Genomic DNA, 26,731 nt, shown 5'->3' with positions numbered 1-26,731 from the left:
TTTTAAAAAAAAAATAATGGACCCCTCCCATCGATTTCCATTAGAGAAACCGCCTTAGCGTTATTACAACAGTGTTCAAAATAAACGTATCTACTTCGAGTAGACTTCAAGCAAAAGCTAAAAACTTGGTAACTCCAGGGACAAAATAAAACATGAATAGAAAGTGGCCGAGCCAGCAACCTTATATGGTAAATCTTATATGTCTTTCATTGGCATGGCATCCGAACTGAACTGGAAGAAACAACCTTGATTTGGTTGTGTCAGAGTCCAAAAAAGTTCTGGTTAGGCTATTCATTTTATCTATTGCGCCATCCAACTATCTCACTTTGATCCATTTTTATTCAACGATCCTGACTTTACATTGCTCAAATGGTTTCCATCAAAATCCAGTAGGTACATTCCCATAAAATTCAAATTTTACTTACCCACAAAAAAAAACATTTTTACCACGATATTACAAATTTGTTGTAATCCTAGAAAAGCTTAAAATTACCGATCCCATATCCATCCTAACAGGACCTCCTTGCCGTAGCAGAGCCTAAACATCGTCATGTAAAAAATAGGCAGCGCGAGTCGCTGACATCCGCTGGCCGCTGGCACGCCTTCCCACGACCGATGCTCGATGAGGCAGAATCTGCCGGCCTGCCGGGCCCTATGCGCCATGCGCGCGAGCACGACGCCCCTGGTCATGTCCCTGTCCTCACAGACGGCCTCCGATATGTGAAATGGCGCCTCACGGAGGGTACTCCGCCTCGTTTCTGGGTGCACGGCTTTGCAGTACAGCGGCGATCGACTGGTCTCGCATCGATCGGCGCCATCTCAAAGACACGGAGGAGCTGCTCAAGCTCCGCGCCTAGGTCGTCGTGCCTCTCTGCCTCTACCTGCCCCTCGGACTCTCAGTGCCCGACGACACGGCCCCCAAATCTTACTAGGATTTAGGAAGAGCGAAGCGGATTGGTCAGCTGCATATTTATTTAGTCTGCCATGAAGTTGGAGGAACGCGTCCTTGTATTCTCGAATATTTATTTACACATGAAGTTGGAGGATTATTCCGGCCAATACCGTACATATAATATTCTTCAGTTATGCTCAACCAAACACACTTGCTACAATCAAGTGTCTAATTACTAGAGTTCATCGCATGTCACTTTGAGAGGGGTTCCACTTTTCCTCCAACTTGGTAAACACGCTTCCATCGTATATTCCTCTAACGCTGTCCTTGTGAAGAAACCCAAGCCAATCACTTGCAAGCGTGTATATTAGCCCCCACTCTGCCTGGGGTGGAGCCCTGCGAGATGTGAGAACATGCACAATTAGACAACTTCTTTTTTATTACTCCCTCCGACCGGTATTACTTGTCTCAAATTTGCCCAAATACGGATGTATCTATGTGTAAAAAGCGTCTAGATACATGTAATATTTCGACAAATAATTCCGGCCGGAGGGAGTAATATAATATGGCCCTCACTATACCTCTTATCGAATTTCTTTGATGTCATATCCAAGGCGCTAGTTCTCAAATTTATCGAATTTCAACCAAACATCATCCAACATTGTATTATACATTATGATTAGTCTAAACAACCAAATCAGCTGTTTATACTAAAATATAAGGCAAAAATGCCCTTGTTGCCTTTGCCTGGGGCCTGCCTCTGCCTCCTGTTCAGCCTACAAGAATGCTACATTCACCAATAACTGAGTGGACTAAAACGTTACCATGATGCCGGGTCTAGTATATCCCGATGTGCTACGAGCATCGCCTGTATCTCTGGAAATGTCAAGGCATCTTGTCGAATCTTGGCAAAGCTAGTGAATATTTCCTCGAACTTTTGGGGAACAAATCTACATTGTCATGTTTAGAATACATACAAATTTGAGTCAAAAAAAAAGAACCAAAACGGTGAAACCACGTGCATCTCAGTTGAGTTTGGTAAAATATACTTCATCCGTTGTAAATGTTAGTAGTCCTGTCTTTGTCCTAAATCAAACTTCTTAAAATTTAACCAAGTTTATAGAAATGCATCAACATATAGAATATAAAATAAGTGAACTATGAAAATATATATCATGATGAATTAAGTAAAACTAATTTATAGTCATAAATGTTGGTATATTTTTCGATAAATTTGGTCAAAGTTGAAGAAAGTTGACTTAAGACAAATCTAGCATTTCGTACATTTAGGAACGAATGTAGTATCATGTAACAAAATGATCAAAGCAAAACCATTTAATTCTAAGTAAGAAACATAGTACGTACCTAATCAGATATGGTTCCTGACATAGCGAGCTTCCTTAATTGACCCAAATGGGAATAATAAAACAAAACTTCTAGTTTGAGTTAACTGCAATTGTTTTTCTTTTTGTAGTTTTGAACGTGCATGGTTGGGTTTACTAAATATGAACCTCAGAATCGTGCTGAATTGGATCGGGCTGTATGTAGTAACGCAAATCGCAGTATCTTAATTATAAGAATTGTACAACCATAATTCTTTCTTTTCATCAGCATATTGGGTTTCGTTAAGACAAATCTTTAAACAAAAATTACTTAATGAATATGTGTTTTTGAGACAGGAAATTCTTCCAAAGTTCTTGCTAACAATTTTGGTTTTCTATCGTGTAAATTACATATTTATAATTCTTATTCAAAGTTTTATCTTAACGAAACCAAATGCATCGAAGGAATTATATTATAGTAACGACAGACATAGAATTAATCCAGTTCATTCAGTTTGTACAGTCACGATAGAAACACAATTCTGACAACCTTGCACACAAGTAGGTTGTTTCAGACTTTCAGTTACCTTCCTTTAGCATCTAGTGCGCCTGTACCACTTCCATGCATAGCTTTGTGGATATTCTCAACGTGTATTTCTAAGCCGGGCAATGCATCAGCCTGAATTGAATAAAAAGTTAGAAACACATAACACATTAAGTCGATCAGTTATCTGCGTGCCCACATGTTTCTTGTATCTATAAGAGAGATATGGTACCGGGCTTGTTTTAGGACCAAGAACACCGTGAATGGTGGTCGCGGCAGCACTAGAAAATGCAGGCTCGCAGCCAATCGCAACAAAGCCTGCAGTCCCAAGTATATGCTTAACGTAAAAAAAAAACTTCCATGTACGACTCGATGTCAAAATTTAGACGATCTTATCACTTGATGCTGCCCCAAAAATTTGGAGTACATGAAACAAAATGTTTCATCTTTATAAAAATGTCACCTGCTATGGTTTCCAGAGGAGCGATGATGCCATCCTTGTTGCGGTCAAAAAAGGAGACATGTTTCTGAAGTGCGTCATGTTTGCAGGATCAATCTGCGCCGCGGCATTCCCCTTACAAAGATAACATTGACAGTATGCATCAAATTCTGAAAAATTTCATGATCATTCTGTAACAAACAAATGTGTAGTTTAACTGCAGTTTACACCGGGAACTTACAGTTCCAGCTAAAGATCCATAGAAGCAGAAGAGCAGCCACCGGTGGCAGCTGCAGAGGAGCCTCTATGGAGGATCGTCGCCGACCAGCCATCGTCGCCTCCTGCGATGACAGCATCTGCGCTCGTGTCACTAAGGGGCTGTTTGGTTTTGAGCCAGAAGTAGGTCTGCCAAAATATTGGCAGCCCACTAAAATTTGATGCTTGTTTGCTTTGTTGCCGAAAATTTGGTTATCACTGAAAATCTAGCCATCTCTCTCATAGATTTTTGCCAATCTTTGGCCTAGTGTGAGCTCAAGAATTGTTGGCCAAAAAATTGACAAGCCAAATTTTATCAAGATTTGGTTGGGCAATGTTGGGCATGAACCAAACGTGCCCTAAAGCTGCGGCTCACCACATGATCACATATTCGCATGACCCTGTTTAAATAGCTACAAAGGGACGTTCCAAAAGAAAACGAAACAGATCTTTCGAGCACATCAATGTGAATGGCCATGACTGGCTGAAGATTGCAGATGCAGCTGGGCCCGACTTGTTCAATGTGAATGGTCATGACTATGGCAGAGTGGTTTCGATTAGTGGCCCCAAATTGCACATCGGATTATAATACAATTGGAGAATACTGACAAACTCTTTCGGTGCTGCGCTAATACATGGAACACTGTTAAAAGAATTGGAGAATACTGCGCTAATACAATTGGTAACACTGACAAACTCTGTCGGTACTCTGAATAGACTGCCAGTTAGGCGTACAAGGTACAACCGCCCACCGCTATGCTCGAGACGTAACTGAATATATCTGGCTTCGCGCATGAATGCGGATTTTTCCTTGAACACTGATGCTCTCATATGGGAAAATATTTTATAAAATTCACCGTGTTGAAACACTAACGCACACATGAATGTAGATTTAGGTTCAGGGGCGGATCTAGAGTAAAATGATATGATGTCCACGTGTGAATCATGTAAATTAGGAGTGTCACACAAGATGAATATATATCTAAAATATGGTTCATGTGCACTTGCGTAGTATAACTTGGGTACGCCCCTTTGCCATCACAAAAGTTCGGAAAAAGTAGAGAGAAAAAATGAAAAGCAGCGGGGGTAAAGAAAACATATCTAAACTTGTAGAAAAAGTGATCATTTTTTTGTGCAATAACAAATATTTTTTCATGAGCTTGCTCCCTCGCCTGGAAATAAGTACCCCTCCGTCCAACAAAAGATGCTCAAGTTTGTCAAAATTTGGATGTATCTAGACGTGACTTAGTGTATAGATGCATTCAAATTTAGTCAAAATTGAGACATACTTTGTTGGACGGAGGAACTATATATGTTTAGCTTTTGTTTTAAGTCAAACTTTTAAATTTCTGACCTAGTTTATCAGAAAGAAGCAACATTTGTAACTCCATCAACCAGACTTCAATATGCTCAGTGGGTGTTCCCTATATAGTCTTTCTACTAAAAGAAGAAGAAGTGAAGCGTTGAAACTATTGTGTAATTGTTCTTTACATGGAACTTATTTAATGTTCAAAAATCTAGTTTGGCTATCATCAGACCATAATATAAACATGCAAATTACTTATGTTGTAAAGTTAGACAATCTTTCACAGTTCATATATTTTCTTGATAAAAAGTCACGGTAGTTTACTTATGCGCAATCAACACTTGAATAGATATATTTACTGGTCTCAATATACACACCATGTGTTCCCCAGATGTTTTCATGTGTAAAGCATACAACATGTTGCACTCTATTACATTACACCCTGAGAAGAGGCCCGCTTCTCTTCCAACTTTACAAATACACTTCCATCATATATGCCTCTCGCATCGTCCTTATGAAGAAATCCATCACTGTCCCTCGCGAGCTTGTATATTCCTCCCCATTCTATTTCAGGTCCCTCCCTATTATAAAGATATAAGAAAGAAACTTAGCAAGTCCAACAGTCTTAATTTAACTCTTTTGCCCTTCCATTGAGATCGTGCTTTTTGACAGTAAATTATTGAATTGGTATAAAAACCGAGGAACCATGAGAAATTATTCACGAGTTTTCCGTCAGAAACAAAATCCACCTATAACCAAGGCATGCATATATAACAAATTACCATGATTCAGGGTCCAGTGGATCACGATTTGCTAGGATCATTTCCTCCACCTCCGAATGTGTCAATCCATCTCGTCTAGTTTTTGCATGCTTTATGAATATTTCCTCAAACTTTTGTGGAACAAACCTACACTTGACATGTTTAGTGTATGTACAGATTTGAATGAAATTAGAAATATGCAAAAAAAAACTAGTATATCTACGAGAATAAAAGAGCAAAGAATAAATTTACATAATATCTCCCAATGATCAAGGTAAGTCAATTATATCCAAGTTAAAAAGGTAGAATATTTTAAATCCTCTACATTGGATATGTGACATCCCATAAGTTTGTTTTTATATATACGGATACAGCTGGTGCACCTCGCTGTCCTGCATAAAACTGGTTATAATATAAAATATCAAAATACATTTGACTCCTTGCAAATTTCCCTTTGAAAAACACTAATTAGTTGAGTCAAAAGGTATCCTTTGGCTGCACACATCCATAAAATTGTTGTGAAGTTTCCACTATATAAATGAGCTATACTGTCAACCTCACAAAATAATTATTCTAAATCCTATAAATCTCGTGAAGTGGGGCGGTTTATAAACTTAAGAAAGATTAGCAGAAACAAAATCACAAGTTTGTGTGGTTTGTAACTGTTTAGTTTTCAGAGCGTGACATGGGTTCGCCTCATCTATAGTAAGTAGCACGCGGTGTTAATTACCTTCCTTTAGCATCAAATGCACCGGTATCACTCCCATGCATTCCTTTGTACATATTCTCTATGTATATTGACAAGTGAGGCAATGGTGCATCAGCCTGGATTGAGAAAACATTAACATATCAACCTCGTACTTCATCCACAAACATGCCAATATGTTAAAAGAAAGTGTGTATGCGTCTGTGTGCGCGTGTGGGTGAGGGAGAGGGGAAGTACGGGGCTTGTTATAGGACCATTAGCACCATGCACCAAGGAGGCAAATTCTCTGGCATATGCAACGCTAAAACCAATTGCGACAGACCCTGCATTCCAAAGTAAGTTTAGCATGGATTAGAATATAAAATGAAGCCTCCAGAGTGCTCAGTACTCCATTTGTTCCTCAAATTAAGACCTATATTGTTTCCTTCGACCGAGCGTTTGACCAAAAATTACTTCATCAACATGTGGCTTATGCGATATAAATCGTAATCATAAACAAGTACTTTTGAATACGAATCCAATCACATCAATTTTATTTTACAATTATATATTAATAGACTAAATCTTAGTCAAATGCTCGGTCAAAGAAAACAATATACGTCCTAATTTAAGGAAGGAGGGAGTATTTAGGAGTCGCGTCTATGTAAAACCAGTTACTTAAGATACCAAAAGAAAATGTAAAGTTGGATATAGGTATTTCGAGTGGTATGGATATAATGTCATTTTTTCAGTTAAATATAATCAGCATCAAGAAAAGTTGAACCCATCAGCAAAATCACTTAAACATGGCATGACCAAATAAACATGTTTTTATTAGAGTGAAATGCACAGGGAGTGCAATTACTTATCGGATGGGATTGATCAACTTGGCATGGCAGTGGTCTAATTTGTATCCTGTAGCTACGGCTAAAATATCTACTCCCTCCGTCCAACAAAAAAGATGTCTCAAGTTTGTCAAAATTTGGATGTATTTAGACATGACTAAATATATAGATGCATTCAAGTTTGGTCAAACTTGAGACATCCTTTGTTGGATGTTGGAAGTACTATATTGGTCGAGCTTCTCTTTTATCTATGAAGATGCATCTAAATATAAATATCTTTTAATTTGCATATATGTGCGATTTGCATATCTTAGTAAGATCAAATCGTACAGAATTTGTTGCATAAACCCAATCACCTTCAAATGTTTCCGAAGGAGTAATGATGCCATCCTTGTTACGGTCAAAAAAAGAGACGTGCTTCTGGAGTGCCGTCATGTTGGCAGTATCAGTATGTGCCATCGCATGCCCCCCTTAAAGTCACAAACACAGCAGTGATGATATGCGTGAGTGAGAAATTACAGCAAAGTTTTGCAAAAGTTTTTATAATTACCATGCGAAAAGTAATACAGGAAACTGCAGCATGTACCAAGACTTACAGCCAAACATCCATACGAACAGAAGAGCAGTCGCCAGTGGCAGGTGTAGAGAAGAAAATGCCCACGGTTGTCGCCGGATCGCCATCGCTGCTGCCGGTAACCCCTTCAGCCCTTCTTCTTCTTCTGTGGAGTGTGCCCCCAGGGGACGCGCTGCCCTGTTTAAATAGCCAGGGAAGAGCTACACATGAAACGTCCCTCTCTCTAGGCAGCGGATGCGTGTCCGTCTTCTCTGCTGAAGCAAAGATGCTTGGCGAAAGCTAAACCGCATTTCAATTGGAATCTTTATTGGCAGGAGCGGAGCATTAGTCGCTGGTGCATTTATGGTTGAAGTGAAATTGCTGCGGTCGCTTTTTATCTTTGACGACGTTTTGTCGTGTAGGTTGCGAATGCGGTAGCGAATTGGCCACCGGTTGGTTTTAGATCGGTGGTGGTCCTTCTTGCTGCTTGGCGGAAGCTAAACCGCATTTGAGGAGGCGTACCTTTCACTTTCACGCTCAGATTAGCTCCGCCTGTTGCCGCAAGCACACGTACTTAATTACGTGTGGACGAGAAAGAAGGGTGCTAGCCGAGCGAAGAGAAGTACTGCCAACAATGCTGCGGTGCGGGGTTGTCCACGGCGCAGCCAAGGCCATCTTTTCTCCGGGCACGGCCGCGCCGCCGCCGCCCAGCCGCGGCAGGCATCATCTCCTCCGTCAGCGCACTCGCAGCGCAGAGAAGCCGCCCGGCGAGGAAGAGCGAGTGGGGGAAGGCAGCGGCAGCGCGCTCCCCGGCAAGAGCGTGCTCCTGCGGGCCGGCGCAGCCCTCTTCGCCCTCGGCTTCGTCGACGCCGGGTGAGTGAGAGCTCACTCACGCTGGCACACGCACGTAGTCGCGCCCATCCGTGAACAGATTTGACTTGTTTTGTTTGCTCGGTTTCTGGGTGGACGGACGGCTTTGCAGGTACAGCGGCGACTGGTCTCGCATCGGCGCCATCTCCAAGGACACGGAGGAGCTGCTCAAGCTCGGCGCCTACGTCGTCGTGCCACTCTGCGTGGCCCTCGGACTTTCAGTGCCCGACGACAGCGGATCCGAATCATAGGAAGAGCGTGCGGACGTACTGCATACCAGTATCAGTGGTAGCCTACCATGCATCACTACTCCATTAGTAGTTGGTTCTGATGAGCTCATCATCAGTAATCACACTTTGGTGCTACATGCATGCACGCGGTTCTGTGTATTGTTCAGTTGTGTCTTGTGTGGAGCGTCCAATTGCAAGTGAAGCAGAGAGGGCAGCCAATTAACCAGCTAGAACGAACACTTTACTTGTAACATACTAGGAGTACATGGGTTCTTAGGCTTTTAGAACGTTTTCTTTTCTACCCAGGTTCGGTTCGGCCTGGTGGCCGAGGTGAGCCCGATCATCTGGGGATGCAAACCAACCGATGCCTCTTCTTCTCTCAGCGGCGACATGTTTCTTGCTCGGCAGGAGAAGCGATCAAAGAAGAGCGTGCCGCTGCTGCCGGGTTTTACAGGAAGAAAAATCCTCGTTACAACTCTGCGGGCGTAAAGCGACAATGCCATTTTGCAGAGCTGATCGAGCACCTGTCTGTCGATGGATTGGTACGCAGGATATGGGACAAGATAGTGCTGCTGCTGATCTCCTTCAGAAGATTACAAGCAGGCTGCACCTACTGGGTACGGCACCAGCTGACAATTTATTAAAAAAAATTAGAGGCGTCTGACACTCATTTTGACCGGGACATTTTTTTACATAAGCGATGACATGCCAGGTCTCTGCCTTTCCCGAAAAAAAAAAATAACACATACGTTTTTATATTTCAAGTTGGATGCACAACCAACACTCACGCGGCATAACGAGAGTACAAGACCAATGTCTTCGATGCACCGGTTACTCTTGGACTTGTTTTTCAATTACTCTGAATCTGATCACTAAAATTTTGCGACTAGTTTAAAACTAGAACATTTTTTTTTCTTTTTTATCTGCACACGTAGTAGCCTCTACCTGAATCATCCAAGCAGCAACGAGTGGTCCAGATCTAGATGAACGTATGGGAGAACAAAAGTAATACCAGCAGCCAGCGGGAGATAGTTTCGTAGTATTCCTCTTCTACCCTTTGCACACTCCCTTACCCATGAGTTTTTCACGGCCGCCGCTCAATAAAGAAACCGGACACGATCTCCTACGGAGTCCCTCACCTGCCCCTTCATGGTACTAGTGGTAAGCCGTTGACTCTTCATTTTTCCCTAATCTCACTCTCCATCTTCATAATCTCCAAGTGGTTTGCCCCTGGTTCGTTTCTAATAACTGCCCGTTTGTGATACTCCGAAATCTCTTGCATGAGCGAAGATAAAAAAAAATATTTAGGTAAGGCGATTCGTATAGTAGACATATAACATTTAATATTTATATTTTATAATTGCAAACTTAATTCTAATGTGTTTGTTTGTATTTTTAATAATTCTTATAATATTTTGTTTTTAAAATTCAATATTTTAATAGATTTCATGCAAAAACAATGTCGCATAGTATACATGTATAAAATATGAAGTGTGTAATAATCTTAATTTGTAATAATCCAATGTTTCGAGTAAGGATAAACACATGGAGGTGAATTATCAAGTTAGGTATTTACAAGAGTAAATATATAATTATATTTTTCTCCAGAAACATCTACATACTTACATACTTACTAAAATAGATATTCGGGTTCGCATGATTTTTAGTCAAAGATAAGTTGATTGTTCAGCCGTTGGATCTAGATTGTGCTTTAAAATTTGCAACGAAAGGCAGTGAGTGGCTTTGATACTCTCGACCAAGAATTAAATCTTTTACTCCCTCCGTCCAACAAAGGATGTCTCAACTTTGACTAAATTTGAATGCATCTATACAGTAAGTCATGTCTAGATACATTCAAGTTTTGAGAAACTTGAGACATCCTTTATTAGACGGAGGGAGTACTTAAAAATTGAGGCGCCTGATATGTGGACACACTAATAGATATTTGGCATAATAAACAGGGTAAATTTTAAGAAAACTTGGTTTTTGGGGGCCGTCTCACTAGGTCCCGGTTTTTGCTAATTTGCCAATAGAACCACACATTTTCGGTCAGATTGTATCAACTAGCCACACATTTTTTACATCACATAAATTATTAAACTACTTGTTCTCAGTTTGGCCTAGTGTGGAGCTCTCAACTCATTTATCTCTCACTTTTTCTTTGCTTTTGTTTTTTAGAACAACGATCAGACTTTATTTATTCAACGAACAAAATACAACTGATCGAAAAATTAAGACGACAACAAAGATTTCGAATAAACCGAAAGTTACATAAAAAATCTTTGAAGCCAAGTTCTCTAACCGCGCCGATTGCATCTTGATATTTCTCCAAATCTGTGGTGACGAAACTGTAAAAGATCAAATCTGCATAAGCTGGACTAACGTTGTAGGTTTTTACCGACCCACATGAGCCGCCCACCCAAGCGGGTGAGAACTTAAGATCGTTGAACACGCGGTGGCCAGGGACACACCCTCGCAAGACAGGTTGTCAAACCATTGAATCATAGCCGAACCGATGAGGAAAATGATCAAAATCATGAATTCACGAGCCGTGAGATCCACAAATTTCATGGAGTAGATCATGATAGCCACGCCAAAACGGAGATGGAGCCGAGAGACCATTAATCCAAGCATGGTCGCATCCACCGTTAGACTGCCGTCAACAAGAACACACAAAAACCTTACACATAAGATACTAAAACGACGTCACATATTGATCAGTGGTTACCTCACCTCCTGGTCGCAAATGAGATTTTTTTGCGGTTTCACGCTGAGAAAAACAGGGCAGTATACTTTGTTTTTTCTGTTCTTTGCTTTGCTTGCTTGGCAACCTTCCCTCCCCTGGCCCATCTCGCTGCCGAGCGCCCCGACGGCCCAACCCGTCGCTCGTCTTCCTCCTCGAGCGAGCGCCGCCACCCCCTCCCTCCCCGTCCCGCTGCTGAGCGCCCCAGCCCCCTCGCTCCGTCTCTCGTCTTCCTCCTCGTGCGAGCGCCTTCACCGCAGGTATCTATCTCCCCTTCAATTCTCTCGTTCCCGACCGTTTCTCCTCCATCACCCCACGAACAGATCCCGCCCTTTAGCTTCCCGTTGCATCTCCTTAATCTTCCCCAATTCGTAACTGAGGCAAAAATCAAGGTAGGGCGGCCGCCCTACCTTGCCCTACCGGGTCCTCCGCCCTTGATCTCTCGTACTAGGTGCGTGCTTGATTTTGTGGGGCTGAGTGGTTAGGAGGATGCTTGGAGTAGAGTAGAAACCTCCCCGATTTGAGAATTTTCATGGGTGTGTGGTGTGGTCACGAATTGTTGAGTTGCAGGGTGGAGCTTCATTGGGGCCAGGGGGCCCTGCACCCCTGAAACCCCCTCCCCCCGATGATTAGGAAGAATTAAGAAATAAAATAGCTATGTATTTATGTGTTGGCGCCAGTGACGGAGCTAGACAAGAATGTCCAGGGGATGGCGAAAGCCAAAACAAAATTTGTACCACTGAAACACAATGAAATTTGTAGCCTTGAGATAAAGTTATATTGATATTGTCCATATTAGTTACTCCTTCCGATCCTAAATTGTTGTCGAAATATTACATGTATCTAGACGCCTTTTAAGAATAGATACATCCATATTTGGGCAAATTTGAGACAAGAATTTAGGATCGGAGGGAGTACAATATACATGCATGATTAGCCATATCCATACATATATAAAGTGAACTACTTCAAAAGAGAACAAACTAGACCAAAATATAATACTCCCTCCGTCCCATATTAAGTGCCGAAATATTACATGTATCTAGACGTATTTAGTATATAGATACGTCCATTTTTAGACAAATTTGAGTCACTTAATATGTAACGGAGGTAGTACTTGAACATACTGCATACTGATCAGCTTTCCGATCCTTAACGGTCTTGAATTCTTCTAAGATATCAAGCTGCAGGGGGCAAAAGTTGCCTATTTTCCAATCTAAGCCCAAATTAGTAATCCATTAATTTTTTTTAGCGGGCTGGGGGGTGGTGCCCCCCCCCCTCCTTGTAGCTCCGCTAGTGGTTGGCGCCCTCTTAATTTTCCTCCAACCTCCGTCACTGTTCAGTTAAAATTTGTTTCGTAGTAAAAAATTTGATCAGTGAAATCTCCATACTTTGCACCACGGGAAGGCAGATGATTTACATACTGCATGGTATTAAAGTTGAGGAGCAACAATAGGCTAGAGAATGTTGTTTATCCCGTGGAACTGCGTGAAAGAACAATTTTTGGGCTCTGATTTGGGGACTCTTACAAATACACGTTTCAGAATTTTAGGTCTGCTGAAGTTTTCAAGTGTATAGGGCATAGATAACCTCACTTACCTAAACAGGGTTGAGGCTAGATAGTATTTCTAAGTGAACCTGTTTGCGGAGTGGTAAGCTTTATTGATCTTGAGCTCTACACAAATAGGCTTGGCGTACTGTATGAACATGTGGCTATTTTCCCAAGTGGGCTGAAAATGAGAACTCACATCTTAGCTTAAGAGTTGCTCGATCCACGGCGACTCATTAAAATGTCTCCATTTAGGTGTATTAGCACAATTCAGCTTACCAGTTATTGCTTACTCCTAACTTTAAAGTCCTGTAGGTAAATTCATAATCCTGCATTTTGTTCTTTATGTTTTGGAGAAGCGTCGAGTGGTTTATTCCTGTTGGAAAAATATTAAATGAGTGTGAGCCAAGTGTAGACTATGTAGGATCTGTTTGGTCCTTGCATTTAATGCCATCCCCGTGTAAAATTGTAGCGGATGAGTTCGAACTACATGTTTACAATATCTTTTTTTCATCAATGCGTAGTAAGCTCATATTATCTCACATAACTCAAAGTGGATGTCCCCAGGTTTTACTAGGAAACACATGTGGTTTGGTGTAAAGTAACCAAGCAGTTGCCCACTCGCATCCCCCTCACGCGCGGCTCATACGCCAAACCCCCCATCAAAATGGTCTCCTGGGTCCATGTATGTTAACTGCCGCGTTGTCGTTTTTGTCTTGCGTGTTAAAAGTTTGAAATAATGGTGTATGACCTATGCAAGTTAATGGACCTAACAGTTTTTACCATCCAAGTTTATGTACCAAGTGCATCTTACTCGACAAAAAATATACTACAAAACCTCCTTGACTCTTGGACATGCCAATTTTTGACTTGTAGGCACTGCCATTGGCTTCATTTGGTCAGTGACACAACATATGTCATTGACTAACCTGGACAGGCTGGAGTCTACGAGGGCCAGATACTTGTACATTTTATAACCAAGTGAACCAACTACATTGATGAGGGAAGCACTCCAAGTCTAAACCCAAAAGTAGCCAAGAACAACCCAAGCACCCAACTCTCCTTTGAACGCCACACCGAAACGCCACCTGTTTGGCACGTCGTCCGGCAAGTGCCGCTTCAGTACGCCAACGGTCATCCAAGCAGTATGGGACGTGACGAGGAACCATTGATTCCGTCAAGCGCGCGGCCTCATGTGCTGCTCCTGTGCAGCCCGTGCATGGGCCACCTCATCCCTTTCGCCGAGCTAGCTCGCCAGCTCGTCGCTGACCATGGCCTCTCCGCCACTTTGCTCTTTGCTGCGGCCACGGATCTCCCCTCGGAGGAGTACGCCGCCCTGGCTGCATCTGTTCCCAACAGCATTGACTTTGTTGTGCTGCCTGCGCCACCCGCAGACGTGCTACCATCCTTTGACTCCATGCGCGAGCGCGTCATGCATGCAGTCTCCTGGAGCATCCCGCGTGTCTGGGACGTTGCCCGTTCGCTGGCCGCCTCAACCGCGCCACTTGCTGCGCTTGTGGTGGACATGGTCGGCGTGCCGGCGCGTGACGTCGCCAAGGAGCTCGGCGTCCCATGCTACATGTTCTTCACCTCTCCGTGGATGCTGCTGTCCCTGTTCCTGCACCTCCCGGAGCTCGACGCGAAGCTCACCAAGGAGTACCGGGACGCCACGGAGCCTATCCGGCTGCCTGGATGCGTGCCAATCCATGTGCACGAGCTCCCAGGATCAATGCTCGCTGACCGGAGCAGCAGCACATACGTTGGGTTCTTGTCCATGGCCAAGGAGGCCGCAAGAGTCGATGGGATTCTGGTTAACACGTTCTGTGACCTGGAACCCGCGGTCGGTGAAGGCATGGATTGTATGAAGCTACCGGTGCATGCGGTCGGGCCGTTGGTCTGGGCTAGGCCGATAGGTGTGCAAGAAGATCATTCACGCACCGTAAGATGGCTGGACCACCGGCCACGTGGATCCGTTGTGTACGTGTCTTTTGGGAGTGGTGGCACGCTAACATGGCAGCAGACAACTGAGCTAGCGCTTGCACTGGAGATGACTCAGCATCCATTCGTCTGGGCCATCAAGAGGCCAGACAACGACACAGTGAGTGGAGCTTTCTTTGGAACCCAGCAAGGAGAAGACGATGACCCATTCGGCTTCCTACCAAGGGGCTTCATTGAGAGGACGAAGGGTGTGGGGCTTCTTCTCCAATCATGGGCCCCGCAGACGGCCATCCTCTCACATGCCTCTGTTGGGTGTTTCATGACGCACTGTGGATGGAACTCAACGTTGGAGAGCATCTTGAATGGTGTGCCAATGGTGGCATGGCCACTCTATGCAGAGCAGAAGATGAATGCTGCGATGTTGGAGGTCCAGGCGAAGGTGGCGGTCCGTGTCAGCATTGGACCTGGTGGGTTTGCCAGCAAGGAGGAGATTGCTAGCGTGATCCGGCATGTGATGGATGAGGAGGAAGGAGCAAGGATGAGGAAGTTTGTTGGTGAGGTCAGAGATAGAGCGGCACATGCTGTGAGCAAAGATGGTTCTTCGGCTCATGCACTCGCGCAAGTTACAAATGTGTGGAGATCTTTTGCCAGTGAAAAATGAAAAAGAAAGTCGAGTAATTGTTTTTTCCCTTCTGCAAGCAACTGCCCATCATGAATTGTTTAATATTTATATATACTAGCACCATACTTTTTGGCTTGTGTATCAAGTACTTGTGCTGCCGTGTGGGATAATATGATACTTGCATGTGTTGCTATTTCTTTTGCATTTGTGAGAGCATGTTGAACTTAATTTTTTTTCTCATCATAAGCAATAACATCAGTCTTCCTGGAGGAACTTGCATGCCCTTTATGTACGCATGGGTTGGACTCATGTTTGCTCATGATACATTCTGATTCTCTACTGTACATCAGGGTTGCAGATGCACAAGACGCAGTGTACCAGCTTTTCTCATCCAACATGTGGAGTTTTGCATCAAATGCCATAGCTGGAAGCTTAAAGAAAAAGGTGCAGTCATCCAGATGCAACCTATCCAATCCTGATTGTTCTGATGATGATGTTTCTTCATGTGCAAGTAGAGAGGAGGGCCTTGAGTGTCCAATATGCTGTGAATCCTTCAACATTGTTGAGAACATCCCTTATGTCCTGTGGTGTGGTCATACAATGTGCAAGAACTGTATCTTGGGTCTTCAGTGGGCTGTTGTCAAGTTCCCTACCCTTCCTATCCAGCTTCCTCTATTCATCTCATGTCCTTGGTGCAACCTGTTGTCTTTCCGGCTGGTGTACAAGGGCAACCTCAAGTTCCCACGCAAGAACTATTTTCTGCTCTGGATGGTTGAGAGCATGAATGGTGAAAGAGCAAAGTTCCATTCTTCTGGACACGAAGAGCGTCATTCCCTAGCTGCTTCAAGTGGTGGCACCAGTTCCAGTCAACACCACCGAAGAAATCCTGTTGCACGAGCTGAGAGCTCTTCTGCCAGGGATGGCAATGTTGTTGGCAACGATTCCAGTACTTACAGCATCAGTGCGTCTTTCCAAAAGCTTTTGGTGTGCTTCATACAGTTGACGGCGAAGTTTCCACTCGTGATAATGTTCCTTCTCATAGTTCTATATGCTGTCCCTGCCAGTGCTGCAGTTCTGCTCTTGTATGTTCTTGTCACATTTTTGTTTGCGCTGCCGTCATTTTTGATCCTCTACTTTGCTTATCCCACTTTGGAATGGCTTGTCAGAGAGATATTCACTTAACTTGTGTTGTCTGAGATGTCACTATGTTAGTACGGTGTTATAGACAAAGCTTGCATATGTATCTCATGGCACCCTTGCTGTTATAGACTCTGTATAGTTTGCCTTTTCTGGTTCATTGTTTTTTCAGTTCAGGCTTTTGAGGCGGTGATTTTTTGTAGCTGTTGCATGCACTACTGAGCATCGAGGTGTATCAGCAGCAATTCACATCCCGTACAATTGTACTATTCTACTTGTTACACACGATCAGTAAGTTGCCCTTCCCAAATGTCCTAAATGGAGTATTTTGGTTGTCAGCCATTTAACCTCACACTCCAGAAAATACTCCAAATCCTGCTCGTTCTAAAAATTTACATTATGGGAAACTGGACATGACACGATATTCCGTCGGACCTCAGAATAGTAGGCTGTGATGAGTAGAGCAATCACAGACCCAAATTTGGCAAGATCTGAGATTTGGCACACAGGCGCAATGGATCCTAAATTCCTAATCAACACCAGAAACTTCAGCATATCATTCCAATCAGACGATGCGTAATAACAACGATATATCAACTAAAACGAAGCTGCTGAAAATGAAACGGAGGACGGAAAGAGGTAAGGTGTTCGATCGACCATGCTTTAGCAATGGACTAATTAAACATCTCACTTTTGATGATTATCTGTATGTGACCAAAGTAATGCTTATTAAGATTAGCTTGAGTTGTACTCAGTACTAGTATTAGTTAGAGATTTTTATCTATCTGTAAAAGAGCTCATTAGTTTTGCATTGCATCGAGGTCCGATGCTAGCTCGACTGTTAATTGTTCGATTCGGTTTAATTGTTTGGCTAGGGAATCAATAAACCAGATTTCTTTTTTTTGCAGGGAATCAATAAAACCAGTTCACTGCTAAAAAAATAGTAATACGGATATATAGATCATAGTCAACTGCAGAAAAATCCTGCAACTTCTTTTAAAGTTCGGCGTGCAATTCCGGTGACAAAAGCTTGTTGATTGTTGAATGCACGTATTGTCCGCAAGCACGTTTCAGCTGGTCAACATGCACCATTTACAGCCACATGGATGAGTTGAGAAAATAAAACAAACTGTAACAGATAGTAGCTGATGGTCTAGTTTGGTCAGTCCAATAGCAGAAGGTACTAAATATAAAGCCGCGGGCCAGTGGCCACATTTGAGAAATAAAATTGTGTATGAGAAACTCGTAACCGAAAAGCATCGCCTTTGGATATTAGCAAAGGCCTAAAAACGCCACAAATCAAAGTAGAAGTTTCTTTTTTTTTTAGAACTCAAAGTTGAGAGGTAAAGCTGCCGGTGCCGGGCCGGTCTCCCGTCCGTTCCGTAGGGGCAGGCAGAAAACAGCCCAAAACAGCTCAGGCGTTACGGAATACTCTAACGCCGCGAAGACGAAACGGAACTACGCGCAAGACTGAACTAAAACACCCGCCCGGTCGGTTTTACGCATTCTCTCTCCTTTTTTAGTTGTTGCGCGCACGTCTTCCTTCCTCCAGAAGAAGAAGAGAAGGGAAGGCTGGCTCTGGCAGTCTGGCTGCCTGCCCAGCCCAAGTGCTCCCAGCTAGTACTACCTGCGTCGCCACCATCGCCACCTCTTCTCCGCCTTCCTCGTCCACCGCCGCCTCTGCTTCGGCCGCCTTCGCAGCGGGGAGGAGCCTCCGATCGGGGCCTCCGTCTCCCCAAAGGTATTGATGATCTTGCCGCGCGAGGATTTCCTTGATGCGGATCCTTGCTTCGTTGGGTTGGGGTTTTTGGTCTGCGTTATTCGCCCGCCGCTAGGAGAGTTTGTTTGGATTCCGTGATGTTGCAGAGGTTCGTTGGGGGTTGGTTAGGTCGAGGTAAATGCGTCGTGGGGGTGGGGAGGTGAAGACTTTGTTGCATGCGAGAAAAATGAAGTATGGAATTTCGATGTGCATTTGTTGCCGTTCTGTTGACTTGTTTGTTCTCATTTCAGCTTTTTCAACCCCCACAATGAACTGGTAACCTGCAAAACTTTGTTTTCTTTATAGATAATAAGCAAAGGGACTGTTGATTCGTGACGTCTATTCTGCCTAAACAATGAAATTGTTCATGTTTTGTGCTTCCCCAAATTTCGCGTTAGCAGGCAGTAGTTTTGCTCCGATAGTCTGATTTGTAATGTAGTACTCCGTACTAATTATATTGCCAGCTACCAAGGGTAGATGATTGCCATCTAAAAGGTGTCAGACCCTTTCAGCTTTTGACCAGCCTAGATTTCTCTTGTCCCCGTAGGGGTTTTGGCTGGCATCTTGTGCTTGTCCTTGCAGTTCTTAGTTGGAAAGGCTAGGGTATAACAGATGGATCTAGGACAGCTTGGCTAGAAGAAAAGTGCTTCTGCTAGTGATCAGTAATTGGTTGTTGAACGTTTGTGGATAAATGGGATCTGGAGAGTGGGGAGTAACTCAAGATGCAGGAAGATGTATATGTATCGATTGCTTTTGTACTTCTTTTCTTTTGTCACTTCTGATCTTGTGTACTTGTATTTGTCATTAGAATCCTTGGATTTATTCAATATGAGGTAAGACAGGGATAGCTGGGTTTTGGAATTGGATGCATTCTTGTGTGCTACTGTTATTTATTCACAAGTTTATGTTTAATTGACCGGGCTACGGCGGGCTTACTCTTGCCTATAACTTTTTTACTCATGTTACGGAACAGTTGTTCATGGACAGGCCAAGTCTTTATTGTCGTTCCATTCTATTAGTAAATAGGTGTTCTGTCATACTCCCTATTCTTTCCATCATTTCAATCGTGAAGAGCCTTTATATCATAGTTTTTTTTTAAAAGCTTCACTTCAGTAGTGCAATTGGTACGATAAGTCAATCAGTAACAATTTGATAAAGGAATAAATGATATTGCAAGTTATCTAGTAGTGATGATGGGCTCTTTATTTTTCTTTTTGCTCAATTGATATGCAAGTTGTGGATACTGAACTCAGTGATGCGTCTGTAGCCTAATCCCCTTCCACTTTCAGGCCACTTCTTCATTGTGGAAATTGTTGTTGGAGGAGCGAACAGCCAAGTTGTGGATATCTTCTTTCAGGAGGTATACATTCACTCTTTAATATTTAAGTTTTACGTCAAGCACTTCAACTTTCAAGAATTCTTATATTTGTGTAACTACAAAAATTATTTCATTTTGAATTGTTATGATACTGTTTTGCCCCATACAGCAGCAGCACCATATCACTCCCCATATTTTTTTTGAAATAGCATTTTTTTTCTTAAGTGAATAGCTAGGATAATATGGTATTCACAGAAAAAAATTACTAGGATAATACAAACATTTGCATGCCAAATTTTTGGTTGCCTGAAAGCTGTTGGGATCAATATGCATGCATGCTGTTCAGATGACCATCAATGTTGTTTATGATATGGATGCACCTTGCTTTAGAGTGTGCAATGTTAACAGATAAGATTCAGATCAGGTACCTGAAAGTTTTGAGGTTTTAAAAGTGATTGGAATTAATGCAATTCTCCGTTGCCAATTAACTTCTTAGAATTTTCAGTTTCTCTTTCTCTTTAGTTTTTATTGTCTCATACTGTGAAGTTATGCAAGCTCTAAAAATAACATATGCTCTCTATTATAGCAGTCTAGATATTCTCCAATTCAGAAGGAAGAACACTGAGCTGAGACAAGCACTATCCCATCTACCAGGAGGCCTCAATGTCCAAAGATTTGGAAAGAAGAAATACAGTTGGTAGCACCACTCCTACGAGCTTAGCTTCACCTTCAGATCCTTCAAGAAAGGACGAGAAGACGATACCACGTTATCTAAGAGCTTCCACTGGCTCATGCCATGATTTATGCAAGTTTGGTCACAAGAATCCTTCTGAAGAAAAGCTGAAGCTTTCAGGAGGGAGAAGAAAGAAAGTTCCAGCTCATCTAAATAATTTTGCGCTGCACGGATCAGTTATCTTGGATACACCCAAGGATGCGAGGAACAGAAATATTTCACTTGCTAAGTCAAGTATATCACTGGGTGAGGCTGATCGTATTGCTCACAAGATAAAATTAGTAAATTTGAGAAGTGCTGCATCCTCTGAACACTTGGTTGCACGTACCACGTCAGCTGATCATAAGAACGCGAACTCCGATGGCAGAAAGAAGCAACTAATGGTTGCACCGAGGACGTCAGCTAATCCAAGGTATCCTGATGGAGGCCCTAGTTTTGATAAAAAAGAACGAATGCCAGTCAAGGGGTCGAAATTGGCTGAGAAGGCACTGCAGGAGAAAGCTAGAACTGTGGCAAAAGCCTCAACTGTCAAGCAATCATCGGTTAAGAGGCCAGCTTCATTTCCCACTAAACTCAACATGATTAAGCAAATGCCTGTGTCATCTCAATCTTCTAGTAATCTAATCTCTTCAAAAGATAAAAATATCCTGAAGGGAAAGCTTACATCTCCACTAACCTCTACTGTCAAGGGTACAAGCAATAGTGGCAAAACAGGAAGAAATCCTATGAGGTCAAGCAATGCAAATACCAATGGTAAGGAAGGCTCGGATATGTCAAGAACACCACTCGCTATTGAATCTGAGTTTACTGCTTCTATTAAAATACAAGAAGATGATGCGCAAGATTCATGTATTACAGGCCATACTGTGGAGTCAACTGTAGCAGAGCTATTTCCAGATGCTACAGAACATGTAGAGAAATCTCAAACAGTACCAGAAGAAACAAGTGGATCTGATTCAGAGGGTGGCTTGGATGTGTCCCTAACATCATCCTCCATAGAATCTGAGTTGACCGCTTCTGTTGAAACACAAGAAGATGATGTGTTAGGTTCATGTATTACAGGCTATAGAGCGGAGTCAGCACTGGCAGAGATGTCTTCAGATGACACAGAATATGTAGATAGTCCTGGACTGGCACTAAAAGAAAGAAGCATATCTGTTTTGGAGGTTGATGAGTTGGAAAGTAATGAAAATACTGAGAAGAGTGAAGCATCGGCTGCTGAACTCTTGGAGAAAAGTATCATTGCTCTTGGATTGGAGCGATCATTTGATGACCAGGAACTAGAGACAGCACTCAGTAAATCCGATCTAGGACATATGCAAGCACAGCAGAGTTCTGATAGTCGAGCTTCAACAGATGAGGACGTTCAAACAGAGCATACAGATATCTATCAACTATCTGAACAATTAACTGCTGTGCAAAATGCAGATGTATATGATTCTGTATTAACTGAAGGTAGCTCCACTACTAAAGCTGATGGATTAAAAGTCAATGCTAGTGTGGAGTCTGTAACTGAAAGTAGGGAGGACGTGGCAGCTCATGAAGACCTTCAAGGATCTCCAGAACTACGGGCACTTAATGAAAAACATGCTGAGGATCCTGAGTCTTGCCTTGATTGCACTTTAGGAAATATAGCTGAAAATGTCAAGGCTTCTGAAGTTTTTGAGGTTGGGAATATTTATAGTGCATATCACTCCCAATCAATTTTAGAAACTTCATCAGATGGTGAACTTATGGAGGAACGAAAGTCTTTGCTGATTGAACCAAGTGACTCTAATGTACAAGCTAATGAGTTAGCAAGTTTCAATAATGATGGAACCTTTGAACAGGATGTTCTGAAACCAAGGATTGTTTTTCAACAGTCACCGGGAGAACTATCAGATGATGAGTTTTATGAAGAATATGATTTTGAGCCAAGTGAATCAGATCAGTCTGATGCAGGAGAAGGATCAACAAGGAACCGAAATATGGATGAATCTCCAAAGGCCAGTGGCCAAATGCCAAGAAGAATCTCAGCACTTGACCTAGATGATGCTAGTGCCACACCTTACAAATTGAAGTTTAAAAGGGGAAAAATTGTAGAACTCAAAGCAGACAGTAATGGCCCGAGAAGACTTAAATTTAGAAGAAAGGCTGCAAATGAAGTTGTAAATGGTGAAGGCCAGCCAGCGACAAGGGTTTATAAGAGGAATATAACAAATAGTTTTGTTCGCATTGAACCCGATTTGGAATCTCCTGGAGTGAAACTGAGGCATCAAGGTACACAAGACAAGAAGGATGCACAGGGGCTGTTCAACAATGTAATAGAAGAAACTGCAAGCAAGCTTGTGGGGTCTAGGAAAAGCAAGGTAAAGGCTTTGGTTGGTGCATTTGAAACGGTAATACTTCTCCAGGACGGCAATCCCACACCATCTACACCACAGGCAGGTAACTCAGCATATTCAGTTCACGGTAACGAGGAAAAGGCACCAGAGGAAGCAGTGTAGATTACACACATCTTATTGAATTTACCAAGTTTGCTGTTATGTTTTGGACTCTCTTTTCCTTTTATCATTCAAAACTGGAGTTAATGAAGAATATTTTGTATAGTTTGTACATTTCATCTCTTTTAGAAGTAAAATTTGCTCAAAATGTTTATAGAGTATTAAAATACCTCAAGGAGCTTCATAAAAAGAGTGATTTCACCTATATTTCAATGTAAATCAATTGAGACACCACAAAACCTTTTGTGCTTTTGTTGGTCTTGTATTTCTTAAGTTCATAATACAAGTGTTGATTGAAATTTCGTTAACAAACATGCCGCACTTGCTTTCAGGTTAATTTTGGTATCCTCGTGGCCAGGGTTGTATTTATCTGTTATAATATAGGCCTACGCTGTGGAGCTCGTAAATTTGTTCCATTGCAATGACTATATTCATACTTCATCTTGAAGATCTATGCACAGATAATTTCTTATTCTTTTCTTCATCCACATCCTTCAAACTTGTTTATGCTGCTTCTAGTAGAATGTGCTATTTTGTTGCATGTTGGATGCAAGTCTATACAATTATCAATCATCAAACCAAATACAGTTTATCATGCAATACACGGCTATTGCGAGGCTTATGCGACCTTCAACACGCGACCTTCATTTCATTTCAATTTCATCGTATGGGAATATTTCTCAAAAGCAGCATCCGCGGGGAAGCTTTCCTGTAGACCGAATCTTCTTCGCCTTATCTCTGATCTTTTTCTCGTCATTATATTTCCTTTCCTCTGCCATTGTCCTTGCTCCTCCGGCAATTTTATTGACCCTTGCCATTTCCTTGTTGTATTCTTCCAGCACCCTCGCTCTCATTTTGTCCAACTCAATCTACAATTCAACAAAGTTCTCAGTATGTTCAGCCACACCATTTAGTAACTTTTCTGTATCATGAAACATGATAATTATTCTGTTTTGCACAAAAATAACGATCCCTCTGTTTCAGAACATGGTGTGTTAGGTTTTGTTAAGACAAGGCTTCTACTAAGAATTACTCTACTGATATGTAGTTTATATGATACAGAATCACATTTATCAGCAAGTACTTTTGAAAACAGTGGTACTAATTTAATGTCATATAAAACACATATAACAAAGTACTCCCTCCTTTTCACAAAGGTTGGCATATTTGGTTAAGGCAAGGCTTTGACCAATTATAACTCTATTAATATGTAATTTATATGATAAAAATTATTAGCAAGAACTTTTGAAGACAAATCTATTGATATAAATTTCATGTATGAAAACACACATTAATTTAGTCATTCTTGTTCAAAGCCTTGTCTTAGCGAAACCAAACATGCCAAAATTTGTGAAAAGGAGGGAGTAACTCTTATTCAACTGTTGTCTTAAGGAAACCCAATACGCCTTATATTATGGAACAAAGGAGTAATAACAATCAAAACCACACTGTTCTGCTGTATGAAATTGTGTTTTTGAATCAATAAAAACCTCTTTCTGTTCTTTTTGGCGCTTGGCCTTCACCTTCTTCTCAGTCTCCCATTCAGCTATGGTGTCAATCATCTTCTCGTACCTAAATTTGGCAGTTTGTTAGGCTTAGTTGCACGAAATGATAAGCAAAAAAAGAAATATTTATACTTACTCCTCCCTGATTCTTGCAAGCTTTGCCTTCTCCCATGCATCAGCCTTGGTTTGTGTGCCAGCAATAGCAGCTACTCCAGCAGTGCCATCGTCATTACGCCTCGACTGATATGATGTTGCTGGCCTGACAGCAGATGGTGCCTTCTGAATTGCCTGATCCTGCTCAAACCTCTTGCTCCCTTTCTTCTCTGGTGATTTTCTGGATGAACTTGAAGCCTTCTTCACAGTTGTAGCAGAATCAAACATCTTTGGTGGCAGTGGCAGTGGCACTTTCTTATCTGAACCTGTGCCTTCAGGCTTTCTCTCTGCTGGTTTCAGTGGCCTCCTTACCGACACATTGACTGAAACGGCAACACAATTTGGCATTGTAAAGAGGTTTTGTGGGTTTTGCTACAGTAGAAGTAACAAGGAATGGGGATGGAGTGGATCATAGTTACCTGGTCCCTCGTAGTCATCTTCTACAGGCTCTTTGCCACTGAACCAGCTTGAGATCTTGCTGCTTCCTGTAGGCTTTCTAATGCTTTCACCCTTCTTGATTGGTGGCTGGACAGGAGTCGCAGCAGTTGGCCCCTTAACGGGAGTATGCTTCTTCTGAGCTGCTAGCTTCTCTTCTCGCATGGCGATTGCATAGGCTGTCGCGGCAATTGTGGCTGCAAATGCAGTGTTGTATTCCTCACCGCTACTCATTTGCGCTGGCAAATGGCAATGCCAGTCAGTTCCGTTTACCTTTTTTATTTGGTTCATCCTGATGGGTTTGTTTCTTTAAACAAAAATTTGATTTGCCAACAAAGTCAATTAGGAACAAACTATAGCTGGTTTCTACACCAATCTTTTTGAACAGTAGTACTCAGAACATCTGAAGGTTCCATAATTTACATTTACACGGTAGATTAACTGTCTATTTGAAGAGTAGTTTCTTACTGAGAACATCTGAATATCTGAAGGTTCCATAATTTACATTTTACAATGTGGATTAACTGATTTCATTGTAGTGCTATAGGATATGAATTTAACTGGAAACTACTGATCACTGAACAACAATAGAAAATATTTTTGCGCATTGTATGTTTGCAAACTGATAGAGGAAATTTTGATCACATATGTACCTCTTACGAAAGCTGTATTTTTTTGTGGCAGTATCGTTGAAGCTTGCCTACCTTTACTCTCTCTCCTAGTACTCCAGAAGATTGAACCCTGCAAAAAGTTCTAAGAACAATTAGACTAACAAAGTAAAAAACTGACGAATTTTTTTGACAAACATTTTGTGTTGAGAACTTTAAAGATTTTGAAAAGATCAAGTCAGAAGAAATCTAGATGTTGCATGCTGTTCTAGATGTTGCATGTATGCAGTTCTAGAAGAATCTCACACTTCAGCATCGAGAAGAATCTCACAGTTAATCAGCCAAACAGAGACGGAGAACTCCAAACCTTTCAGCCAATCCAGCTCTAGATGTTGCATGTGCGCAGTTCTTTACCTTAGCGTCTTCAGGTCGCCGTTCATGGCGCACAATGTATTTGTAGAGAAGCAACGTCTCCAAGCCACACTAAGCCTTGCATTAAATATCGTTTGCTTGTATTTGGAGGTGCTGAAGAGAGGGAGATGGAGGAGGGCAAGGAAACCGTTGTCTTGGAGGCAGGCAAGAGCATTGGAGTCTTGGAGATGGGATTTGCTTTACCCCATGGAAGGCTTCAAGAATCTAACCCCTTTTTGGTTGCACTTCCCTCCAAGAATCCTCCTTGTGCTTCCTTTTTTTTGCCACAAGTCTAAAGACAGCTAGCCGGGAATAATATATAACTTTCCTTAATGCAAATCAGCATCTTTTTTGTGCCATATTTATGCCTACTTATGCAGGATTCTTGTGCTCTGTACATAGCTAATTGGTTAATTACGAGTGCATCGTGTCAATATGCTGATCACTTGCAGGTGCCAGTCTGCCAGATCAGTTCAGTGTCGAAGTGTACATGGCTAATTGGTTACTAATGAATGCATCATGTCAATATGCTGATCACAGTTTCAGCTCTTCGTTCTTTTACGAGAACTGCTGAATCTGTTCTGTATGGTAGCTGGATACTAGATTTCTCCCTTTATGCCTCGTTTGGAACACGG

The 26,731-nt window shown here is 42.2% G+C and overlaps 5 protein-coding genes and 1 pseudogene across 15 annotated transcripts; 3 read left to right on the top strand and 3 right to left on the bottom strand.

Moving 5' to 3' along the window:
• Window positions 1-990: 990 nt before the first annotated feature.
• On the bottom strand, window positions 991-3,824 carry LOC100840964 (annotated as a pseudogene).
• Window positions 3,825-5,077: 1,253 nt separating this feature from the next.
• Window positions 5,078-7,892, bottom strand: LOC100840663 (probable peroxygenase 5). The gene is made up of 6 exons (XM_003558471.2): window positions 7,646-7,892; window positions 7,406-7,519; window positions 6,463-6,548; window positions 6,250-6,344; window positions 5,541-5,666; window positions 5,078-5,339 (listed from the first exon to the last, which is right to left on the bottom strand). Exons 1-6 carry the CDS (start codon window positions 7,728-7,730, stop codon window positions 5,189-5,191), a joined length of 657 nt encoding a protein of 218 aa, XP_003558519.1. The 5' UTR covers window positions 7,731-7,892; the 3' UTR covers window positions 5,078-5,188.
• Window positions 7,893-8,154: 262 nt separating this feature from the next.
• Window positions 8,155-9,364, top strand: LOC100826825. The gene is made up of 2 exons (XM_003561864.4): window positions 8,155-8,475; window positions 8,585-9,364. Exons 1-2 carry the CDS (start codon window positions 8,237-8,239, stop codon window positions 8,721-8,723), a joined length of 378 nt encoding a protein of 125 aa, XP_003561912.1. The 5' UTR covers window positions 8,155-8,236; the 3' UTR covers window positions 8,724-9,364.
• A 2,173-nt stretch (window positions 9,365-11,537) lies between these two features.
• On the top strand, window positions 11,538-16,867 carry LOC104581253 (hydroquinone glucosyltransferase). 3 transcript variants are annotated; one of them, XM_010230689.3, is made up of 3 exons: window positions 11,643-11,705; window positions 13,871-15,606; window positions 15,905-16,046. In XM_010230689.3, the coding sequence occupies exon 2, from the start codon at window positions 14,142-14,144 to the stop codon at window positions 15,591-15,593; it is 1,452 nt and encodes a 483-aa protein (XP_010228991.1). In that variant the 5' UTR covers window positions 11,643-11,705; window positions 13,871-14,141; the 3' UTR covers window positions 15,594-15,606; window positions 15,905-16,046. The 3 variants fall into 3 exon arrangements, with proteins under 3 accessions (XP_010228994.1, XP_010228991.1, XP_024312011.1); XM_010230692.2 differs by lacking the exon at window positions 13,871-15,606 and having other exon boundaries at window positions 11,538-11,705; window positions 15,905-16,867; XM_024456243.1 differs by lacking the exons at window positions 11,643-11,705; window positions 15,905-16,046 and adding an exon at window positions 11,782-13,679 and having other exon boundaries at window positions 13,871-15,797.
• A 1,326-nt stretch (window positions 16,868-18,193) lies between these two features.
• On the top strand, window positions 18,194-23,218 carry LOC100840352. 2 transcript variants are annotated; one of them, XM_003558470.4, is made up of 3 exons: window positions 18,194-18,432; window positions 19,740-19,810; window positions 20,358-23,218. In XM_003558470.4, exon 3 carries the CDS (start codon window positions 20,432-20,434, stop codon window positions 22,985-22,987), a length of 2,556 nt encoding a protein of 851 aa, XP_003558518.1. In that variant the 5' UTR covers window positions 18,194-18,432; window positions 19,740-19,810; window positions 20,358-20,431; the 3' UTR covers window positions 22,988-23,218. The 2 variants fall into 2 exon arrangements, with proteins under 2 accessions (XP_003558518.1, XP_010228987.1); XM_010230685.3 differs by having other exon boundaries at window positions 20,355-23,218.
• Window positions 23,219-23,391: 173 nt separating this feature from the next.
• Window positions 23,392-26,354, bottom strand: LOC100840049 (uncharacterized protein At3g61260). Of its 8 annotated transcripts, none has more exons than XM_024457488.1 (6): window positions 26,017-26,354; window positions 25,782-25,818; window positions 25,062-25,316; window positions 24,626-24,965; window positions 24,475-24,556; window positions 23,392-23,853 (listed from the first exon to the last, which is right to left on the bottom strand). In XM_024457488.1, exons 3-6 carry the CDS (start codon window positions 25,309-25,311, stop codon window positions 23,665-23,667), a joined length of 861 nt encoding a protein of 286 aa, XP_024313256.1. In that variant the 5' UTR covers window positions 25,312-25,316; window positions 25,782-25,818; window positions 26,017-26,354; the 3' UTR covers window positions 23,392-23,664. The 8 variants fall into 8 exon arrangements, with proteins under 8 accessions (XP_024313256.1, XP_024313258.1, XP_024313255.1 ...); XM_024457490.1 differs by having other exon boundaries at window positions 26,053-26,354; XM_024457487.1 differs by having other exon boundaries at window positions 26,100-26,354.
• Window positions 26,355-26,731: the final 377 nt, after the last annotated feature.

This window comes from Brachypodium distachyon, chromosome 1, assembly GCF_000005505.3.
Source record: "Brachypodium distachyon strain Bd21 chromosome 1, Brachypodium_distachyon_v3.0, whole genome shotgun sequence".
Classification (NCBI taxonomy): domain Eukaryota; kingdom Viridiplantae; phylum Streptophyta; class Magnoliopsida; order Poales; family Poaceae; genus Brachypodium; species Brachypodium distachyon.
This window is presented reverse-complemented; position numbering and strand designations above follow the sequence as displayed.